The 24,801-nt window shown below is 41.3% G+C and overlaps 1 protein-coding gene across 3 annotated transcripts in view; it reads right to left on the bottom strand.

Moving 5' to 3' along the window:
- Positions 1-20,723: 20,723 nt before the first annotated feature.
- FAR1 (fatty acyl-CoA reductase 1) overlaps positions 20,724-24,801 on the bottom strand; it is a 63,812-nt gene continuing 59,734 nt past the window's right edge. For all 3 annotated transcript variants that reach the window (XM_037026828.2, XM_037026829.2, XM_073216246.1), the window contains exon 12: positions 20,724-23,665. In XM_037026828.2, the coding sequence (XP_036882723.2) occupies positions 23,503-23,665 (163 nt within the window). In that variant the 3' untranslated portion in view covers positions 20,724-23,502. The remainder of the gene's footprint in view (positions 23,666-24,801) is intronic.

Here is a 24,801-nt window from a genome sequence, read left to right as displayed (position 1 = left end):
TGGAAAATAACCATCCCAACTCATCCTTCTCTTTCCCTCCAAGTTCTTGTCTCCGTTGGCCAAACCCAGCTAAAAATCCAATGAGAAGGCATAGGAGCCGTTGATGTCCTCCAGATAAGGCAGCCTTCTGGGTCAAGAACAGTGGGGAGAGCAGTGGGGAGAAGGAGAGGGTGGGGAGGCCATCTGGAAGGGCAATGTCCAGCTGAGGATTATGAGGAAGATCCAACATACATAACGTACATGGGCTTGAGTGAGGTATTTGACAGAGGTTGTTAGGAATTCCTTAAGGAAGGGATATTGGTCACGCCCTCTTCTGTACCCCCCTAGCACTTTGCACTTATGCCCTGGAGTGGACGGGGGTAACTGTAGTTTTATCTTCTCAGCATGCTTCTCCATCTTCCTTCTGGCAGTATATTCCCGAAGGAACTTGGCCCCAGTCCTTGTGGTTTTGATGTGGTCAGTCGCCACACCTTGTCTTCCCCTAATCCCTGACTCCAAAGGGTGGGCACCTGAGTCAGTGAGATCAGTCCGAGGAACACTCCTGCTGAGACTAGTGACAAAGATGCTCTCTTGCCCTGGGTTACAGAGCTGGAAAGATGCAAGTTTGGAGCAATGGACAGGCCACCTTCCCTAGCCCGGCAGAGGCAGGCATTTACAGAAAGACGGTTTGTGGTCCTCACACAGAGAGGCAGAAAAGAAACAAAATCTAAAAGATGAGGAAAGACCTAATAATTGTGTCTGAGTTCTATCTGTTCCTGAGGTCAATCACCTCAAAATGTCTCTTATATGATCCACTCCATTACTTCTTTCACTTTTCCGAGTTTGAGCTGGGTTTATTTAGCTTACAACAGAGATCTCTGATTAACCTACCTATAGTATAGAGCTTTCAACGTTAACCTCATAATCAGTAGATAGTGTTATCAACAGTCATTTACTATAACTAATTTTCATCCAAATAATAAAGGCCAGTGTAATGAAACAGCAACTGCTATTGTTGAGTGCTCAGCAAATAAATGTTCAGGATGAATAATTGCCACCCAAGTAAATGAAAGCCTTGTCAGGTTGAGTGTACACAGACCTGTGTCCTTCTCTAGGAATTTCAGTTCCTGCCTGCCCCAGCCCCCCAGATAACGTCAGCCACTACTGGAGAAGCCACAGAAGGCAAAGTCAGTCATGGTTTCTTCTCTCTTCCTTGCTCCCTTGCCTTCCACTGTTCGAGTTGCTACCTTGGGCCTCCTCCCAGGCCACATGCAAGGAGAAGCAGGAGATCTGAGGAAAAGGGCAGAGCCTCCACAGATAATGTTGTAATACAACTTGAGGGCCCTCTGAGAGGCAGGTGCCAAAGTGCTGGCCCTCTATCTCAGGGAGTATGCTAACGGGCTCCCCAAACCCCTTCAGTGCAGCTCTCCCATTGCACCAACCTCTGCTGTGAGTGATGCAAACTTTGGCTGACTGCTCACAACTTATTCCCTTAGCCCCTGCTCCCTTGCTGCATCCCACAGAGCCTCTCTGTACTGGCTGGCATGAGGCCCTCTGTGTTGGCTCCTTCCAGCTAACATTCCATGGAAAACATGCCTCTTGCTCTGCCACAAGCACAACCCATCTTATTCACTCTGTAGCCCTCTCTCCTTGCTCAGACATCAGGCTCAACTTGAGCCAGCCTCTCTCCTCATCTTTAGGCACTAGTTGGGCATCAGCTTCTTTGCTATGCAGAAGCTTTTGGCTCCAACTGGAGGAAGAAGACTACCCTCCTCTCCTCCATTGGTAGTGGAAGGAATTCACAATTCACACAGCACTCCAACACTCTTTTCAAAGGAAGTCCCATTCCCCAGTTCTCTTCCTGAAACCCCCTACCTCCTCTTACAAATGGTCTAGACACTGAAGATGCGCTAAGGCTCACAAGCTGGTTGGAGACTTCCAGTTACCAAGGCTACGTGGCTAAATTCTTTTTTCAAACCACATCATCCAATATGGCAGGCACACACAGGTGGTTACTGAGCACTGGGAGCGTGGTTAGTCCAAACTGAGAGGTGCTCTAAGTGTAACCAACATGCCAGCTTTCAAAAAGAATAATATAATATAAAATACCTCATTAGTATTTTTTTATATTGATTAGGTGTTGAAATAATATTTTCAATATATGGGATGTATTAAATATATCATTAAAATTGATTTCACCTCTTTTTCCTCTTTTTAAATGTGGCTTACATTATGTATCTACAGATAGTGCTGCTGCTGACACCTGGTTTTAGGGCCTGGCCCAAACTCTGAGACAGGAAAAGTCCCATCAAGAGCATTATATGGCATTTGTAAATCCCTTAGGCTGGCATCTGGCACATATTACACACTCAAGAGTTAGGATAGGGGAGAACCAGTAAAGGAAGGGTGGAAGAAGAAGGGAGGCTGTTATTTTTGTTGTAGCAGCTAATGCTATTGTTACTAATATTATTCATCTCCCTTTTACCATCTGTAAAATCATAATTGCCGCTTTGCCAATTTCACAAGATTGCAATGCTGTTGGAGTGAAATAGTGAGTGAAATAAAAGCTCTTTGAACTGTAAATAGCTGCAAAAACAGTGGTTGTCAGGGTGATAATAATCACGACAGCAGCTGTAATATCCTGGCTCTTGCCAGGAGTGCCGCCCTAACCAGGCCTCAAGAGCCCAGGGCCCTGGCGAGCTGCCTGCGGGGCCCAGCAGCTCTTTCCATTGCATCAAAGCTGAGCACTGGGCCACCGCCAGGTGGCAGTGGAAGCCAAACTGCAGTCCCGCTGGGGCCTCCAAAGGGGCGCCCCACCGCTGGGAGGAAGACAACTGGCTTCTTTGAGGACGCCTGGGTGAAGCACCTTTTGCATCACAAGACTGATGCCTAGACCTGTGAGAAGTACACAGAGGCTTCTAAGATGTGGTCCAACCCTTCAGGAGCTGCAGTGCAAGGAAGGAAATCAGCCTTCAAGCAATGGTCCAATAGTGGAGAGCCCTGCTCGGTCAGAGGGAGGGATGACAGCTGGGACTTGGCCTGCGGAGGAAGGAATTAGGAGCATCCAGAAATGTGACATTTGAGCTGGGTTTTCATGCAAGACTTCACTTGGTGGAGAAGTGGGAGTGAGGAGCGACATTCTAGGCAGAGGAACAAGAGAATGCAGAGCCTGGTACATTTGGAACAGGGAGAGAGAGCATTTGAAAACGAACGGTAAGGGGGTGCATGCTACAGGTATTTGGTGAATGGAGGCCAGTGAGGTTGAATATCCAGATACGTGCAGGATAGTCCTGACTGAAATGGTAGTAGCAGCCCTGTAGAGAAGCTGATAGTCTGGGAGGGGACAGGGAAGCTTGGGTGTGAGATTAAGTGGAAAGGCACAGTAAAGCCAAGTGGAGAAGGGCCTCACGGCTAGACTATGGGCCTTGGGCTCTCTTGCAGATAACCCAGAAACCACTGAATTCTCTCCTGTCTGCAGGGAAATGACATGTTTCCAAAACCCAGCCAGCATCCCTGCAGGGCTCTGGAGGAAAGTTGTGGGTGGATGTGCTCTCACATGCCTCCCCGTGCTCCAAGGGCCCTCCTCCCCCTTCCTCTCACTCAGATCCCCAGTTGTCCTGTCCCTAGTCCCAGAATGATGCCATCCTCCCTTTGAAACTCCAGATTAAGTGTGGACACAAACAGGCACTTAAAACACATTTGCCAAATCAAATTCACTTCCAAGACCTGGTGTACCAGCTCAGTGAAAGCAAAACTCTGTTTTGTGTTGCCCTTGGATATTTAGGCTCAGTAAAGGGAGCACCACTGACTGAGAATGTTTGTTGTGAGCCTGTACTGGGGTCTCTTCCTGGGAGGCAGCCAAACTTGCTCTGCCAGGCTTGCCTGATGGTGACTATAAGAGTCAGCACTTACTAAGCAAGTTGCCTTGAGTCAGTCATTGTCTTGGGTACGTTACACACATTATCACCTTCACAGCAGCTCATCGTACAGGTGAGAAAATGGAGGCTCAGAGAGGTAAATGAGGTGCCTAAGGTGCCCAAGTGGCAGAGCCAGGCCCTGATCCTAGATCTGTCTGACTCTAAAGGCCCTGGCCCTTTCCCTACACCAGCCTGGTCCTCTGAGTCATGAGGAAACAGTGGTTTTTTGAAAGGGACCCAAGGCCAGGCAACCCCCAGGCCATGAAGACAGGCATCTTCTTTCAGCAACATGTCAGGACTTGGTCTGCAGAGGACTGGAGTGGATTCCCTCTGAGATGATTCAAGGACTCCAGCCCACTGCTCTCCTTGCATTTGCCCAACTCAGATGGGGCCTAGGAGTGCAGTGGAATGGAAGCAAGAAGAGAAACAGAGCTTGGGCAGGGTGTTATCTTCCAGGGCTGCCCAGAGGTGCCTCTGCCAATTCTTTGCTTTGGACCGGCACCTTGGCTGCATGTGAATGGCCTTTTCGTGGGGGAAAAGGAGCCTGTGCCTTTGAAGGTAGGAGCTCTCCTCTCCCCAGGGGCACCAGAGCTCACAGCCACCAGAGCCATTGCACAAGCCCGATCCACCTGTGGTTGTTTCTATTTACATTCTTCCTGGGTGAAGGCCAACTCTCTCACTGTCAGAGGGCGATTATCCTACATGAAGAAACAAGAGAGATTAATTGCTGTTGGGAATGGCCTGTGCAGAGCTGTTAGGCCTCCCCAAATCCCTTAGACTCAGGACAAAGAATTAGCAAGATAGATTTTTCATCCATCTATCTTTCTACCTATCCATTTATTATCCTCTGCTGTGTCCAAGCACTCTGCCCAGCCCCATGGAGCAAAATGAAGGCGTAAGAATAGTCCAATCCTCAAATTGGGGATTTGTGGGGTCCAATGTGGGGGGATTAAAAATATACTCAATATCCCTAGTCCTCAGTAGCTTGTGAATAAAATAGGGGACCACTAATTCAAATAAATTACTCAGAGACTTTAATTTTCTGCAAAGTGCCCCTCAAATATTTCTTGAAGTTCCCAAGGACTGTTTGGCATAAAATCATGAACCAATCTATCAGTTTAACCAACACGTGCCCCCCATACTATAGATCACCCTCATTCTCCCTTGACAATTCCTTTGTTCCCACAGCTGCACAACGGAGCCTCCACACTCAGAAACAACAGTGCCCTTTTTGAAAAAGCCATGGCTATCCCAATAGGGCTGCCACAAGACCATAAAACCTGTGCAAAGCAGAGGAAGTTCTTCCTTGTTTTGGATGGACTTGGAGCCCCACTCCCAACCTTTTGTCCAGCTGCCCATGTGCCCTGTGCAACCCATACATGGTAGGCTGGGTGCCAAGAATGCCTCAAGCTCCCAGCCCCAGGGTGCCAGAATGATCCTGAGCTCCATGCTGAGGAGAGAATGGCTTCTTGTCATATCTACATCAGACTCTGTCACCTGGAGACCTCAAAGTAGATCTCTCTGAGCCCAGAGTCTCACCAGGGTGTGATTCACCTCTCTACCAAGACTCACAAATGTTTCAAGGGGTTTGGCAGAGAACAAATGCTTCCTGTGAACAGCCTCAGCATCCTATCTCACAGCTCTCTCTCTCTCTCAGTCTGCCAATCCTGGACTCAAGGCTTCCCCCAAAACTACTTTCATGTACATCAGGTTATGCAAACAGAATCCAAAAGGGTACTTGCTCTACCAATTCTAACTCCCATTCTAGGCTAAGCTAGAACACTCTTTTGCATAGGTAACTACAATGCAGTGGTGATAAAACAGAAAAGGTGTATGTAAATCAGACAAGCATGTCTTGGAGAAGGAACATCTGAATTGAGCCTTAAACAATGAGTAGGAAAAGTTAAAGTGTAAGGATGACTGACATTCCAGACAGAATGAACAGCATCAGCAAAGTTACAGAAGCATCAGCATGGTGTTGCTGGAGTGAAAAATGTAAGGCAGGGTGTAGAAGAGCAAGCTGAAAGCCTCCACAGGAGCCAGATCAAGGATGGTTTTATAGCTTTTATTGAGAAGATCATATTTTAAGGCAATGGGGAGACACTGGAGGTGCCTAGCAGAGGAGTGAGACGATCAGCTGTGTGCTTTGGAAAGATTGTTCTGGGCACACAGAATGAATCTGAGGAGTGCCAGATAGGAGGATGTGGGTCTACTCAGGAGGCTGTTGGAGCAACTAGGGTAAGAGATGATGAGGGCCAGAGGTGAGCAGTGCTAAAGGAAAAGGAGAAGGGGAGAGGGGAAAGGAGGAGGAAGGGGTAAGGAGGGGCCTCAGGCAAGTCCATAAGGAGCAAGGATGACGTTCAGGCTTCTGGTTTGGGCAACCACAGGCACTGAGGCCATTGACTAAGGCAGGTAACACGGGAGAAGGGAGAATTGGAAGTTGGGAAGACAACTAGTTCCTCTTTGAAAGCATCTGTGAAAAACCTGGAGGGATGACAAGCGGATCTGGAAATATGGATCTGACACTCAGGAGAGGTATCTGAGCTGAGGATATAAATTTGGGGTCATCAGAGGGGAACCTGTAGGTAGGTTGCTACCAGAGAGCATGTGAAGGAGAGCTCTCCTCAGCCTTTTTCCTTTAGCTTTTCTCCAAAAAGCAAGTATCTTGTGAACCTTTAGCTGTCTTTTTCATTTCATGGATTAAGCAAGTGCCAGGGCTTTAATGGAAAGCCTACAATTGCCCAAAAATAATAATACTGCTGAAGTTTCCAAAAGCTGAGCTTATGTAAAGAGAAGGGAAAAAAAGCAACATCAGTAAAGGAGGTTGGGAAAACCCAGGATGTAATTGTGTTAGGGAAAGTCAAGGGATGGGCAGTCAGTGAGAATGGAGTGGTCAGCAGCGCCAGCTGGTGCAGAGAGGTCCCATGGGGTAAGCATCCACTGATGTGACCAGAGCGCAGTGTGCTCAAGTGTGGGAGGGAAGGGAGGGCATTGAGATAGAAAAGCAGGCTTCTCTTTTAAGATTGGGGGTGACAGGAGAGAAATAAGAAGGCATTAATGTCAGAAGGAGCCAGTGGGGGGAGTGCCTATCTCTCAACAGGGTACATTTGAGCAGGTGGCTAGGGAAAAGGGAAGGAAGCAGGGAAAGCAGGAGGTTAGAAAGAACCAAAGATAAGTGGGTGTTCTGGAACAGTCAGGGGAGGAGGGCACCTGAACAGGTGGAGGCACACAGCTCCTGAGACCCAGGGTACAGGGGCAGCCCTGCAGAGCTGAGTCTCTAAGTAGAGGGGTCCTGCCTGAGGCTGTAATCTGGGGAGAAGGAATCAGGACTGATGTGGACAACTGTGGAGAGAGGAGACGGCACTAAATGACAACAGGCAGTACATAAGGCAGCCCACCAGGCCTGCTCAGAAGGGTTGTGCGGTTTTATTTTTCCCTGCAGCCTAGGTGCAAGATGATTTGCCCCAGCAGAAATGCACTGAGCACTCACGCTTTCCTTTAGCTTTTCTCCAAAAAGCGAGTATCTTGTGAAACCTTAAACTGTCCTTTCTGCACCATTGATTAAGCAAGTGCCAGGGTTTTAATGGAAGGCCTACAATTGCCCAGAAATAATTACTGCTGAAGTTCCTAAAAGGCCTCCTCAGGCCTTCTTCCGGACAATGCCTCTGTAGGCCCATCAGGCTACGCCTATTGAAAAACTGTCTGGAAGGTGCCAGAACTTCGAAGACAGTCTTTCCTCACAGTCTGACTGGGTCTGCCTGAGTGAGAAGGCAGCAAAAGTAGTCATGTTTCCTGTACAGGAGCTGTGTCTGCCTGCTGCAGAGAAAACATTTCTGGGTTGAAGAGTCTGGGGCCTGCCTCAAGCTCACAGAACAGCAGAGGCCTACGAGACAATGGCTGCAGCCCTCGGGCAGACCCAGGGCCTCTCCCTTCATGGGGAGGAGCAGTGGTTGCTCTAGTTGGCCTCGCCTCTCCTGGTAGAAGCAGAGGGTCACAGTCAGCCAAGTGAGATACTCCAAGACAGGTGCACGTTTCAGAGCTGAATCTTCTTTCTCATTCTGTGACCTTCTCTCTTTGAAGACCCTGGTGGACAAACCCCTCTTAATCCAGCCTCCTCCTAGGCCACACTTGTGTCAGGGGAAAGGCAACAGAACCATGAGACAGAGACCAAGGAATGAGCAAATAAGCCCATCTGAGAAAGGGCATTTGGAAACAGTTCCCTCCTACGCCAGAAGGAAGTTGACCTTGTCTATTTTCTGAACTGGTATTTTCCCATCACAGACACCACTGGTGTCCTCACCCTGCTCTGCTCCTACATCCAGCCAGCCTGCTTGCTCACCCCTTATTGCTGGATTCACTGTACTTTCACCAGCCCTTCAAAGCTCGGCTGCATCCTATGCTCAGACACCTCAGGGCTTTGGACCAACAGAACTCCCGTAAAGCCTGTGGCCTAGTTGTCCTGTGCCCCTGCACCCTGTGCATCCAAGGCCATTAGGCTTGGTTCTTTGGGCAGCTATTTCCAGCCCTGCCCATGGCCTCATGGCTGGCACTTTCTCCCTGTCGGCTGACTTCTCAATGCCTCTCACTTGCCTGACATTGGCTTTTGGGTCCAGAAGCAGTGGGAAAAATGGACTAGCTGAGGTATCCTTGCTGTCCATCTTGCTTGAGTACAATCATCTGCCTGAAGGCCACCATCCCTGTGATGTCAACCCCACTGACTCTGAGTTCCTTGAGGACAGAAAATGTGTTGCAGGCACAGTTACCTTCCCAACATCTGACTGAGAGTACAAGGAACATTTGTGGGTAGACACATGGAGAGATGGACAGATGGATGGATACATGGATCAATCCTGTTGGATGCATGCCCCTACTCCAACTTTACCCCAAGGAGGCTCTATAATAGTCTAGTCCTCACTACTTCCTGGTATTTTAAAAGATGAGTCTAATTGGCTCCAAAAACTAGAAAGAGCTTAGGCATGGCAATTAAGTTGGGAAGATCAGCAAGGGGATTTGTCTTAAAGTTTGATCTCCACAGCAAGCACCTTTTTTTGGTGGTAGACGTGGAGCTATACCACATTTCCCCTCAAGTTGCTTCATTACAGGGAGTGTGTGGTCAGGAGGCAGCCTTTGTGGCCAACTCTTGCCTCTGCTGAAGAGTGCCGTGGTTAGGGCAGCCCCTGTCTGGTGACTCAGTGAGGTTGGTATCTGGGCTCAGCCACTTCAGTTTGATGCAAGACATCTGGCAGGTAATACTGACTACTGACCTCTCTGCTGTAGGGCTGAAGCTTTGTCAGGCCTCCAACACAGCTTGATTTCCTTCTCTGCCAACCTTGCTGCCTCCCTTTTTCACAGGTGTCAATCCCTAATAAGCAGCTTGAAACTGAAACCCCAACAACTCAGAATCTGTTCTCAAGAATCCCAAACACCACATTTATTTTTTAAATTTATAAATATGAATAGCAGTATTTTTCTAAAATTCTTGGATTTAAGCTTTTCATACATTTAAGGAAAACTATTCCTATCAAAGAATACCAGCTGGTGTCTAGCAGGTGTTTAGTGGAGATAATGGAGGAGCCAGAGCCCCTCCAATCCTCCATTTTTCCTGACATTGACCTCTGGTGGCGTTCTCTGATTTGGAAGGTCTGTGGATACAGAACTCAGCAAGGGGTTCCTAAGGGGCAGGGAACTTGTTGCCCCAGCTGGATCTAGGGGGACAAAGGGAGCAGCAGGTTTCGTTCTGCATATCAGACACTTCCCTTACCAGATAGCCAGAAGCAGTCCCAAGATTGCCTGGCTCTCTCAGAAGGGGATTCCAGAGCCTTGAGGAGCCAAGGATTGAAGCTAGTTTTGCTGGGCTGAGGAAACACTAAAGATTAAGGTCTGTTGAGGTGCCTGGAAATTGAGTCGGAATACCAGAGAGAAGGGAGCTACACAGGGAAGTAACTCTTGAAATCTGCATACAGACCCTCTTGGGTCTTTAACCAAATACTAATCTGTGGAGGCACAGAGCGACATACCACAAATGGGCCAGAAAAGAGCTATCCAAAGGAATCTGTATAAGCTAGATGAAGATTCTGAAGGCTGTATGGTGCTGAGGAATTTGTGTTCCTACTAGTAACATCCCAGGCATTCAGCAGAGAGCTCAGAAGGGCAGCATATTGGCAGTAGGTCTGCTCTAGCCTTAGCTCCAATCCCACCCAACTGAAGCCTAAAAGCAAGTCTCAATTGGATCAGACTGATCTCCCAACAAATTAACTGCTGAAAAGAGCAAAAAATCAGTTGCTTAAAGGAAGAAAACAAAATCCAGACTCTCAATACTGTAATATTCCATATGTTCAGCAAGCCATGAATATTACTAGACATAGGAAGGAGCAGGAAAATGTGATCCATAACCAGGAAGAGTAACAACAAAAACAAAATGGCCCAAGAAACATACTCTGAGAGAACATAGATGTTGGAATTAACAGCCAAGGACTTTAAAACAGCTTTTAAAAATAAGGTGTAAAGGAAAAGATGTAAGGAATCTCAGTAGAGAAATGGAAAGTATAAAAAAAAAACTAGAAAAATTATAATATCTGAAATGAAATTTTACTGGGCTTAAAAGTAAATTGAACACTACAAAAAAAGAGTACACTTGAAAACAAGTCAATAGAAACCACCATACTGAAACACAGAAAAAAGACTGAAAAAATTAAAATAGAGTCTCAGTGACATATGAGATAATATCAGGCAGTCTAACATATGTATATGTGGAGTTTCAGGGAAAAAGTAAGACTGGCACAGGTAAATATTTGAAGAAATAATGGACAATATTTTCTAAATTCAGTAAGTCCTATATACCACAGACCCCAGAAGCAGCTCAATAAAACAGAAGCAGTATAAATACACACACACACACACACACACACACACACACACACACACAAAATAAACTAAAATCCATCATCATCAAATTGCTGAAAACAAAAGAAAAATACAGCAGCAGAGAAAAAAAGCACATTACTTACAAAGGACCAATGAGAATAATAATCACTTATGAGATGCAGTGAAGATCAAAAGACAATAGAACAATATATTTAAAGGGCTAAAGCAAAAAACTGTCAACCTAGAACTTTTTCAGGGGAAAATACCCTTGAAAATGAAGATGAAATAAAGACTACAATAAGTAGAAATATTAGCAAGCTGAACTCAGTATTGTATATAAAAAATATGTCACAACTAAATTGGCTTTAATCCCAGAAAAGTGAGGTAAAATCACTTAAAGTGGAGTAATTCACAAATTAAAGGGGAAAAAAAACACATTTTTCCTATTCTAGAATTGTCCTGTTGCATCCTGACAAGCTAACTATTGAAACTGTTTTAACACCAGGCCACTTGAAGATGTGCAAGTTTGACAGAAGTTGGAATTACACAGGCCATGCTTGCTTTCTGAACCCCTGACAGACACCATTAAATGATCATGCATGGCAATCTCTTCTGCTGAACCTCTCTTCAGTCTCAACATTTTTCTCAGCACAGGTATCAGCTATTAACTGATTGGCAATAACACATAAAATAAGGCCAAGATGTAGACAAGGAACTGTACCCAAGTCCAGACAGGAAACAGATGGAATGATGAGAACAGGGATAGAATTTAAGGGAAAAATTACAGAGGTATGAGAATGACTAAGGCAGCCAACGAGGGATGGTTAAAGGGGAAGAGCGACAGTGGATTGCTGAGGGCAAGGGGAGGCCGTGATTACTGGAAATGCTGAGAAATTTGGAGGTGGAAGAGGCCACCCAACAAAAGGAGTGGCATTTGGTGGAGGAAGCCAACCACTGCCAAACCAGAGCCCACAGGGAGTGCCTGAGGAATAAATACCCCCATCCCTTCTCCTACTCTGTCCTCTACTCCTGCCAGTGCCATTCATTGGCTGACTCCATCTGGAAGTGGAGGGCAAGGGGACCCAAAGGTGCCATCCACAAGGGCCAGCTTACTGTAGCAAAGAGCAGTGTGGAGGGGCGTGTGGGCCTGCAGGGGCAAAGGAAGAACATCCGACACAGGGACACTCTTAAGTGCAGAGGAGCGACCCCCAAAGTGAGATTCTCAATCAGAAACTCAACTCAAAGGAAGCAACTAGAAAGTTCTAGCTAAAGGGAAAAGGTAACTAAGACATTTATTACGTGTCTGTATTGGCTTAAAACTGCAATGGAAAAAAAAATTGTTAAGCCAAGAAAAACCCTGACCATTGGACGTGGAAACATTGTACATTCGCCTTTGAAAATGAAAAGCTGTATGGCCGGCCTGCTGAAACAAAGACCCAAACCCAGAGCTAAGCACCTGGGATTTAATCACTTCCAAGCACGTGTTCTCTCCGATGTCTAGTTGTGAAACTCTTCTCAAAATTTGATTCTGAGGAAGGAGCCTTGTTCAAATAGGAAGATTTTTAACTACATGTGTGAGGGTGGGATGATTTTCAGAGTTGCTTTCTCAACAGTTGAAGGCTTTTCTCAATTATAGGCCACTGATCATCCTGTGCTTTTCATTTTTTAAATGTTGATGACTTTACAGCTAATGGTATGTGACATGCTCTAGGAGGCACATTATATAAACAGTAAGAAAACCTTGGCAGTTTTGCATTTCATGTCTCTTTCTTTTAGATACACCCAAGAGGAGGGGAACTCTCAAATGTTCTTGCAACACAAATGGGGCCCAGGTCACATACTAGAAATCTCTTTACCCCCAAAAGAATACAGACTATTCTTTGCTTGACAATGGCTGACTATAGATTGATAGGGCAAAGTGGGGTTGAGTTGTCTCAAGGTGTGGCTAACAAGATCTGTGGATTCAAATGATTTGGAAATTAGCCATCTTTAAAAAATTCTGCCCTTGGATGAAATGAGTAAGTGGGAATTTTTTTTTGGTATCATTAATATAAACTCACATGAGCAACACTGTTACTAGATACGAATTGTTGTAAATGCAGCAGGACTAGATTTCCCCCATTATCAAGTCCCCACCACACACCCATTAGAGTCACTGTCCATCAGCATAGTAAGATGCTAGAGTCATTACTTGTCTTCTCCGTGCTATACTACCTTCCCTGTGCACCCCCTAAGTTATGTGTACTAATCGTAATGTCCCTTATTCCCCTTCTCCCTCCCTTCCCACCCACCCTCCCCAGTCCCTTTCTCTTTGGCAACTGTTAGTCCATTCTTGGGTTCTGTGAGTCTGCTGCTGTTTTGTTCCTTCAGTTTTTGCTTTGTTCTTATGCTCCACAGATGAGTGAAATGATTTCATACTTGTCTTTCTCTGCCTGGCTTATTTCACTGAGCATAATACCCTCTAGCTCCATCCATGTTGTTGCAAATGGTAGGATTTGTTTTCTTCTTATGGCCAAATAATATTCCATTGTGTATATGTACCACATCTTTATCCATTCATCATCAACACTCAGGTTGCTTCCATGTCTTGGCTATTGTAAATAGTGCTGTGATAAAAATAGGGGTGCATATGTCTTTTTGAGACTGGAGTCCCACATTCTTAGGGTAAATTCCTAGGAGTGTAATTCCTGGGTCAAATGGTATTTCTACTTTTAGTTTTTTGAAGAACCTCCATACTGCTTTCCACAATGGTTGAACTAGCAGCTTACATTCCCATCAGCAGTGTAGAAGGGTTCCCCTTTCTCCGCATCCTTCCTAGCATTTGTTGTTTCTAATCTTTTCTGTTGGCCATCCTAACTGGTGTGAGGTGATATCTCATTGTGGTTTTAATTTGCATTTCCCTGATAATTAGCCATGTGGGGAATTTTGTTCTTGGATGAAGAAGTTTTGAAGGATCCTCATTCTATCCCTGTAGGCAAGAGCTATTGGTTACAGAAAAACCAAAGTGGAAAGGGGTGTTTAATTAAAGTGATAATACTTAACATTGTAAGGGGAAGCGAACTAATTTCTTTAAAATGTTCCGAATTTGTATTCTTAATGATTAAAACGTGATAGAAGTTATCAGAAATGGGAGTCACAGTGCAAATTGGAGACTTATAAATGGGGTTGCATTAATATTCATTCCATTATTCCATACTTTTACCTCAGAGGGAAGTTACTGAACACTGTACCACACACTTTATATTCATTATATAACTGAATTCTTGCCACCACTCTCCCAGGTAGGTATTTTATAGATGTGGAAACTGAGGCTGAGAAGTTAAATGACTCACTCATTGCCACACAGTTTGCTAAGCAGCAATTGAGTCATTTTTAGTCTCACAGAAAAACTAATGCTTTTCCTAGTAAAATACTTCTTTGTCCTTATGGAAGAGTTTTGTTGTAATAGTATTTAATTAATTTTATAAGCGATTACTTTTATGCTTCACAGTTACCATGGTAAGGTATGTTACAGATGTTGACATGGAGTATTTATTTACAAAAACAATCAGAATATTTGTACTAAAATGGCAGTGGAATTTGCTGAAGAATGCTAAAGAATTGCAATTTTGCATATTTCTGTCATCTGCTTTTGTCTTACTTGGACAAAATCTAACTCTTTCCTGAGTAGAAATAATTTCTTGAAAAGGTTTGGTCAGTTCTTGAATTGCCCTGTGTGTATCCAATGACCCCCAAGCCTTGCTGTAAATACAAATATAGATCTGGTCCCATCCAGATCCCCTTGATTAAAAGGCTCCTGGGTAGAGCCCAGGCATTTGTTTATGGAGCTCCTCAGATGGTCCTGCTGCATTTACAACTGGCATACAGCTGGGAAAACCAAGTATGCATCACCATTACAACCACTGGGAGAGGAGTTTAACAATTCGTATCTGTAGGCTTCTCCCTAAACCTAATTAATCAGAAACCATGGGGGTAGGTCCTGGGAACTTCTGTGTTTAAAAAGTCACCTCAGTAGGTGAATGTAGTAACTACATTGCTTTTCATGTGAAACCTTCATAAGAGTGTATATCAATAGTACCTTAATTTAAAAAATTGTAAAAAAAAATTGCCCTATAGTCAAGGGAACTCAAGTTTCATAAATCCATACTGGTACATTCACCTTCTGGCTATTATCATAGTTTCTGACAAAAGGGCTGATTTTCAGATGCTATATTAATGCATTTCAAAAATAGTAAATTTGATAATAGATTAATATTTATGAGTAGGATAGTTTATAACTATTTTGTTCCTCACTTTTCTCAGCAGTCTAAAAAGGTTTTTTTTTTCTGGTTCATTGAAAACTGTAAAAACTGTATGTGAATGCTTCTATGAATAAAAATATATAATCTTTCCCTTCAAAAAAAAAAGGTCACCTCAGTAATTCTGACCCCTGGCTAATGTATGCGAGTCCCTAGTTTGGGGGTTAGCCAGAACGAACTCTGGGCTTGTAGAGGTTTGTAGGTTGCAAAGAGATCAGCAGCATGCCGGGAAAGATGGAAGTTTTAGTTTGGGACTTAATTTATAACATCATTCTTCAAAACCTCTAGCAATACTGTAAAGACTGTGAGCTTAGAGAAGTCATCTAATTCAAGGTAGAACTAAAGCAGCAAAATGTGTGACAAATCCTGACTACTTTTTTGCCATTATGTATTTACAGTTTAGGGAAGGCTTCCCCCTTCTCAGACATTCTTTCTCTGATACCAACTTTTATTCGCTGAATTACATGGCAAATAAAAAGGATCTGTATTTATACAAGGGTCAGTGATAAAACTGAAATCAGGTTAGAAGTTAGCAATGGACATACAATGCTCTTCAGAATCTTTTTGAACATTGTCTACATCTTTAACTGCTTAGTTGTTTCTAAAAGCAGCAAATCCTCCTGTGTGGACCTTACAGGAATCCAGTCTCCTAGAGAGAGTATTATTCCAATTCCCAGGAAGAATGTCAGATGATCCTGAAGCCCCATTAGAGCTGGAAGGGGAGCTTTCCAGTGGGAGATGGAGGCAAGAGCAGACAGAGGAGCTGTCAAGAACTATGTGACAAAAAGAACCAGGGAGGCCAAACAAGCAGTCATGACGTTAAGATGACGTCAGTTTTATATTACAGATCTGGGCTTTGTGGGAGTTTCAAAGCTGGAGTTTTAAATGGCTCCAAGTCAAAATTTTCCCTTTGCATTTGCATTTTCTGCATTAAGAGAAAAAAGGTTTCCTTTTAGATATAATGGGCTCCTCCATTTTCCTCCTAAAGATTATCTTGTGTGTGTCTTTTTGGATTATGCTAATCTCAAGGAGTATCAAGGAGGATCTCTGGATACTCCAGGACCCCAGTATTGACATTTCAAGAAACTGTCCACTTACTCTGTGATGACCTAGAATTTGATGATCTGTTAAAAGCTAACCAAGTATGGATATATATGATGATGCATGCAGGTAAAGTGCATCTGACACACAGGAGAGGCAGGAGGGTGCTCATAACATGGTATGGGTTAGAACAATATTGAAAGTATACAATTGGGAACTGCGGGTGGATGTCAGAGCAGGGTGGGAAGTTCTTAAAAGTGCACTGAGCACTACCTCTTATATCAAAGAAAAAAATTTAAAAATTGGCCAGGCCTACAAGATGCGTTCTTACATATCGGAGAAGACGGATGACATAGCCAGGTCAAAATGTTCCATTAGGCCATTCTCACATGCTGTCAGATGTCATATGCACTGCCCACCCTTCCAGCAGTCTTACCATTACTGAGCTAAGCAGAATTCATAAAGCTAACCAGCTAAGCAGAATTCATCAAGCTTCTAATCTAAAACACACACTTACTAGGAATCACCATACAGAAAAACTCTAAACAGCAAAGGCACCAGAATGGTACTTTATGATCTGTTAAGAATTCTGAAGATAGTATTTTGCATGCACATTAATGGATAACAGTCAATCATTGCTTGTTGAATAAGAGTAGTTTGTCAACTGTGGACTTTCTAACTTGGGGCACTTGCACTGTCTCTTTTGTTAGCATCTCTACGTCAACAAAGAAAAAGAAAAAAATGTATTGATGTAAACAACTTTTACATCCCTCTTGGCAGTCTTGATTGCAAAATCTTGTATATGAGCAGGAAGCTTAATCCTGAGACTGACAGAAAGACAAACTTCATGTTACTAATTAAATTGAATTAGTAATTTATAGAGTAATTTGTACAAGCCTGTTACCTTAAAAAAACAGGCCCTACCCTAAGGGAGCACCCACAACTGAAAGGAGGTAACGAAAACAAAGGAACAAAAGGAAACAGATATTTGTAACCTAGTGGGGGTGGGTTGCTTTCATAGAGCTTAAGGCAAAAGAACCTGATCATTTCCGATATCCTCAAATAAGATGTTCTAAAATTAGCAAAACTTTGGACTGCTTGCACCATGTTATACAATGGCAGTTAGAGATTCCCATGGCATAGGCTCTAGAACTCAGGTTTAGGGACAGAAAACCTGTTTACCAAGAGTTGAACAGTCTCTGCAGGGGCCACTTTTCCATGAACTCACAATTAATTGATGTATATTAGTATTATGAGAATTACAATGGGAAACTAAGCTAGCAGGAGGACTGTGATTAGCTGGGTGCACAGATGGGATGTACACTCACGGTTGACAAGGCCAACAAACACCTAGGAAACTAGTAAGCTCAGAAATAAATATATTTACCAAGTAAACCAAAAACATAACAAAAACCTGGACTTCAAAACCCACAATGAATGGACCATAACTCTTTATTGGAGAAAAAACACATTTTTACACTTTTGTTATTTTTCCAGATTCTGTGCACTCTCATCTGTAGATTTAACTTTAAAACATAAACTTTACTTTGGTTTTTAAAAAAACTCAGGCTTATTGCAGAAAACTTAAGGAAAAAATGAAATAATAAGGAACAAAAAGCTAGATACCCAAAACTCTACCACATGAGCCTAACTTCTTTAACATTTTGGCATTATTCTGACAGGCTAGACCTCTTTCTATGCATTACTGTGTGTTTTGTATCACATCTTACAAACTGATTGTTTCAAGTGGGACTTCCCAGGCCTTGTCAGTATCTCATGAGGACTGACTACATCCGCTGGTGGTTCTCCAACTTCAGAGTGCCTCTCAATACCCCCTGAAGGGCTTCTTAAAACAGACTGTGGGCACCCCTGTTTCTTAATCAATAAATCTGGGAGGAGTTTTGAGGCTGCCTTTCTAGAGTTCCCAGGTGATGCAGACACCAAAGCTATTAGTCTAAGGATGACACTCTGACAACCAGAAAACTTCTGAAAAACAGACCAGTGGTTTATAAACAGTGGTGTGGTCTGTGTTCTCTGAAACACTTAGTGACATTATATGAGGCTTTTTTCCTCTTATACTGATTTCAATTAAAGAAGAAATATAATAGGCCAGTTCATTTAAAGCCCAAAATCTATTCACATTTAATAGGAATGGAGTGTGCTTTGGCTAGCAAACCCTTTTGAGTGTTTGAGTTCTTGACACCAACCATTCCACAACCTACAGTGAATAATGAGCGTGCAAAGGCCCCAGCTGGCCCTCAACTGCCTCATCAGCCTCACTTTTCCTAAGTTATCTTACCTGTTAGCACCAAAACATTTCCTCACGGCTCTCCACTCTTCCCTGTCTTTACATTACACATGCTTTTCTCAATGCCTGGAATGCTTCCCAAACCCAGCATTCATCAGACTTAAAACCGCAACTTAGATGTCGTGTTTGTATAAGCTCTTCCCTGAAATATGAAGCAGTAAATCACTCCTCTGTGCTTTTAACATTGTTTTTTCTTTCTATGTCATATTAAAATTGTTTATTTACTTATATTAAATTAAAATCCTAAAGGGTAGATAGTGGTCTCAGGTTTGGACCACTGAGAGGCTTACAGTTTGATGAGTGATAGAAACTGGTAATTACAATATAAAACAGTGCCTAACCCACAATCAGTACTTAGTATTTGTTGAATAGATGAATGCTGGGATTTAGCCGTGAAAAAGCCAATGACATTTTAGTACAAAAGCATGTCAGGGAACCTCCCTGAATCGTCCAGAAAAATTTACACTCCTATAGTGTAAGACACTACAGTGTGGTGGGCAAGTGCAGCAGGATTTGGAGCTGGGCTGAGTTCAAACTTCGGCTCTCCCATCAGCAGTGTAACATGGGTAAGTTATTAACATCATATGCCTTAGTCACCACATTTAAAAAGCATGAGTAATAGAGGTGCCCTCCCCAAAGGGTGAGGTAAGGCATAAAGGGTTAATATATGTTAAATGCTTAGATTAGTGTCTGACACATATTAAGGGCTTAACAAATATTCACTAGTGGTATTTCTACCAATATGAAGTGCAAGGATGGTTTTTCCTATCAAAAAACCAGCAGTGAAATTGGGAGAAATGACAAAACCCTGTGAAACATATAATATAAAGCAGAAAGTCAGGTATTAAACTTCAAAATAATTAAGTACTGATGAAGTACAATAAATAATCTCCCAGGATGACTATTTTAAATAAAACCACAGTCATCTATATGCTTAGGTATGTTTGTTAACAAAAAACCTCGAATACTAGGGTGAATCATATGAAATCATCTTTATAGGTCAAAGACTACCAAATATTACCATTTTTATGTGGTTCAACTTAACACTATCCAGTGATATCTTCCTCATAAAGCTTAAAGGAAGCTCTCCAAAAATTTATGCAAGGGAAAGAGAATTAGGTCTTCTGTACAACAGCAGAAATTAAAGGAATTCTGTCCCAAAGTATCTGTCCCAAAGTACTTCAACCCTATAAAACTGTAATATTAAAAGTTAAATGTGTAGAAGGGAATCTTAAGGTAGATATTTCAAAGAAAATACTGAGGAATGTCTGTATAGCTTAGTGAATACAAACAATCTCTGCTGCCTCTCTTCTTGTATAAAATTACAGGTATTGTCTGTGATCTGTGACAAAAAAAATGGCAATTACAGCCTTAATCCTCTGAATTTAGGCCCACAGTAAAAATAAACTCATATATAAATGTATTATTTTTCTATATAAATGTAGTTTAGAGCCATCAACTTGCAAAGGAGCACGTCAAACTTAATATTACTCAAATTTTTCTTTAATAAAGAAAAATCAAAGGAATTATTTAACAGTTTTGCACAACTATGCTCAATCAACAAAGGTGATTTATTTAAGGATAGTAGGAGTAGCAAAGATGTATATGCTAAGGGGGTACCACCATAAAAAGAAGACAAATTCATTCTATGAAGAGAAAATGCTTTAAGGTAAAAATATTAATTCAGTAAGAAAATATATCACATCTTTTTTTCAGAGACTGTAAATTTAATTAAGCCACTTCTACATCAAGTTATGCAGCATATATTCCTTTCTCTGATTTCTCATGCAAAAGGTTAGAGAATTTTTCTCAAAATAGAGCAAGTCAGTGTGAATGGTTTCCAGTTAGGGCTTCAAGTCAGCCTAGAAAATCATGCCTGGAAGGCCACCTACACCCTATACCCCAGCCTGATACTCTCCTTTTTTACAGTTCATTTCTATTACTAATGAATAATCCCTTCTATTTACTCAATAGATAAATTATCACAAATGTACCTATAAATTAATATATCATTCAATGTGGAAGAGAGTAGCTGGAACCCAGTGACACCCTAGCAGCAGAAACATTACCTCATTCCAGCTAATACAGAACAATACTACTTTAATAAACAATGTTCATCCTACCCATCTATATGCTTCTCCTAAAATGCTGTTTAAGAAACTCAGAATTAAGTAAAATTAGGATACAAGTAGTCATGAGTACACCTAAAAAAGGGTAAGAAGTATAAGGGAGGATTGCACCCTGCATTTCTACCCACATTATCTCATGGGTAATTTCCAGAAAAATTACTGTAAAAATACAATAAATACTATAATGGAAATATAGGGATTCGTTTATTACTTTTTGGCTTACAAACAAAGGCACCGGATAATGCTTCTATTTACTTCTTTAAAAACATTATAATTTACATTTAAAACAAAAAGGAAAAACTCTGAACCAGGTCCTACAGACAAAACACAAAAGAGGGGAGAAAGAAGATTTTTTTCCTCCCTGTTTCAAAGCTTTATTACAGATTCAAAATTGCTTATTTTATACCATCCTTAAGTCAAAGGATGTATTACCAAGCATTCCATGTTGAGTTTTAGAACATATTAACGTTGCCAGGTCACACTGAAATACAGTCACAATTAGACAAGTGATGTCACAACTAACAAATGCATATGTCCAAATTATAAGAACCAGGAGTGAATAGCAGGATAAAAAACAAATGCTTTACAATACAGCTTTATCAATGAGTTAAATAGTAAGTTTACTTTAAAAGGCTACCCTGTTAAAATTTGAGTTTGTGTAGAAAATATAATCAAACAGAACTAAAAATGATGTCTAGCAAATGACACAAAGAAATGATTTCCAAACTCTAAATCTGAGTTAATTTTAAAGTCTAGTTGATGGGGATCAACAACCTACATATTATTTATACTAATTTTAGAACTTTAAGTTCCAGAATGACATATTAACTTACTCAGTAGCTTTCTTTTGACAACAGAATTCTAAACAAACACACAAAATGCTGTGGCCTCAGTACTCTCCCAGTTAGCATTTCTTCAAGTCAATAACAATGACAGAGTTCAGAAGATACATGCCACCCCTCACCCTCCACCATGTATTTCCCATGCCTGACAAAGCTAGCCTGACAGTTATACCTGATTCTTCTGCAAGAAACAGAGACAAATCATCTGATTCTACATATATTAGGCAGAAGTACTAAAATTATACAATGTGAGCATGTTTTCAACACATTATGGAAATGTATTTGAAGAAATGGACTATTCATTGCATAAAGTATCTATAGTTAATTGAGTGGGCTTTAAGTCAATGGTGTCATCATTTATTCCATTTTTAGATACTGTCATGGTCTCTCACACCTTATACAAGGTATGGTCCTAGACCAAAGTCTTTAGTATCATTCTGAAGAAGATTTCAGTATCATTCCAAAGAATATGTATGTGTGTGTGCGTGTGTATGTGCTGTATACACACATGCACACACACACACATTTCTTTTAAAGCAATGTTTAAAAGTTTACTACACAAAATCTGGCTCCAACACGGAAACATTTTTCCTTTTCAAGATTAAACACCTGCATGAAGAAGGTGATTTCCTTTACATTTAGTTTTCACAGTACCAAAATAAATTTCTTATACATGGCATTTAATTGGCAAAGAAAACTAAGATGTGAAGTTCTATGTAACTTCTTGTATTGTGAACTGACCTTATTAAACATATTAAAGATACACTGCTGATGATTTGAATATAGTACAAACTTGGTCAGCTAAATCAAAACATGTTATGCTGACCAATCTGTTAAACCAAATGTATGTTTAAATGGTAAGGAGAGTTAACTTTAAGGTTTAAAGGAAATTATAGTGTATCATTAAAATATACATTAATTTTCTTGTTAATACTTGTTTCTATAATGCATTTCTTTCTAAAGCTAAAATCACATGCAGAAAAATAAATGATATCTCAAACTAATTCAACAGTTTGCTACTTTATGTGATATGTAAATAAAGTCCTTTATTTAATTCTATACACATATTTTTCTGGAAGGAATTCAGCTCTCAAGGTCAAGAGTTAGTATGTGTTTACAGACACGTGAGAACATTTTCTTAATGTTATGACTACCTGCAAATACATTCTTCCATAATAATGCACTTTCAGTTTTCACTGGAAAGACAACAGAAGCCTTTTTAAAGTCCTATTAATAGAATTTGTAAAGGGAGGAGAGCACAAGTATGGTGAACTCCTCCCTAACCCCACTTACCAAAGCCTTAGGAAATCCTCCAGTTTCCAGACTGATTTTTATTTGGTCACAATGTGGACAAGGAAAATATATTCCTTTTATTTTTGATATTAGTAGTCTTATTGAATTCATTTTCATTTTCTTTCAAAAAATACATAACATATTGATATGGATTCTCATGCCCATTTACACCCAGTAGGGTCTTTAGAATAATATATAGTCTTCTGCCTATGAAAGCAACTGATTGCTTACAGAAAAAAGACGCGATCAGACTTTCATCATAGAAAGAAAAATAAGAACATGTTTTTTATGTTTGAGATTATTCAATAACTTACAGGATGATGTAAAAATGGTTTGGCTATAATTTTAACAAAACTAAAACCCACGTTAACCAATGCAAAAAACTGAACACCGAAGAATCATGTATCTACCAACTTAGCTAGTATTCCTGTCCAAATAAATGCTTTCCACTGCACCAAATATTAGAATTAGAAATTCACTATATGTTAAGGCATATTTTAATTACTATGTTCCAGAATTGCACAGTTATACTGGTCAGTGCTCCTGTTTCCCAACTCCTACCCTCACCCCACCCCTTTTCCCCAGGGATCAAATGTTAAGTCATAGTTTTGGTGGCTATACAGATTTGAGCTGGCATACCACAGTGTGTTCACTAGGTTTTTATGAGCATAAACATTAAAATGTTACATAGAATGTACCATAATTTATTCCACATTCTGATATAAGATGGTTTACTCTCTTGACAAAAAGGTGAGATGACTTAAGTACATTTTATATTTTGTGCATTTAGACCACCATATGCATAGATGTTCTAATGCTAAATTCTTGTCTTCAGTATCTCATAGTGCTGGATGCTCGGAAGTATGACAGAAACTTGTAACACAGACTAACCACAAAGTACCAGATGTTTCTTGCCATTTGTGATCTTGCAATAAAAATGCGCCAAATCAGGATCACAAGGATAGTATTGAAACCATAGCGTATGTTCCTTAACCTGGAAAGCAAAACAAGACATATCAGACGATATCTTCTAGAATAAAACATTGCTGGATGGCAGATAATTATGCTCAGGTTCTTTTTCAATCTGAAAAAAACTATCCATTTAATTGAAAAACCTGGAGTCTACAACCCCACTCCCCTAGATGTGAGCACTGAAGAGACAAGACCCTATATATCACCTCATTAATGCTCAGTTTTTAATCTAGTCAAACTTCAAATCCATATTAATTTAGAACTTACTTAAAAACTAACTAGAAGTCTTTCAGTTACAATGTTAACAAAACTCAAACAAACCTAACTGTGCACATTCTGGACAGCAATACACGCAACAATGTGTTACCACTATTTGAAATGAGTAACACAAAGTTTTTTTATAGTAGTGTATCTCGCATGTAAATTTATTCATCCAACAAGTATTACTGAGCATCCTTCAGCATATCCTTTGTACCTCTGGAGTGTCCTATCAATCTTAGGTTTGTTCACTACATACATCATTCTACAGGCACAATAAACATTTTTTTGGCAACTTTAGCAGTTTACAAGTTATAAAACAAGCTAATTTACACCTTCAGTGATAGCTGACAGTCACATGGTAACCATACAAATTCTCAATCATGAATGAAATGACACTGATTTAATAAGAGGACCTTCCCATTGTCAAAAAGGAACATGAGTATTATCTTGTTCATATTTCAAAACATTTTTTTGTTTTTTTAATGGTGTTATAAAGGAATACAAAACCTTTAGATATGTAGCAAATATTTACACAAATTTCATTAACTTCAACAAGGAGGATAAGACTAAAATACACAAACAATAGGTACAGATAAAAGAGCTCTGAATTAGGAGTTAAGATCAGTATTCAGGCAAGAACCAAGATGGTGGCGTGAGTACAGCAGCGGAAATCTCCCAAAACCATATATGTTTTTGAAAATACAACAAATACAACTCTTCCTAAAACAGAGACTAGAAGACACAGGACAACAGCCAGACTACATCTACACCTGCAAGAACCCAGCGCCTCGCAAAGGGGGTAAGATATAAGCCACTGCCCGGCAGGACCCGAGCACCCCTCATCCCAGCTTTCAGTGGGAGGAGAGGAGCCGGAGCGGGGAGGGAGAGGTAGCCCAG

Source organism: Manis javanica, chromosome 11, assembly GCF_040802235.1.
Source record: "Manis javanica isolate MJ-LG chromosome 11, MJ_LKY, whole genome shotgun sequence".
Lineage (NCBI taxonomy): Eukaryota > Metazoa > Chordata > Mammalia > Pholidota > Manidae > Manis > Manis javanica.
The sequence above is the reverse complement of the archived record's forward strand: the minus strand, read 5'-3'. Positions and strand labels throughout refer to the sequence as shown.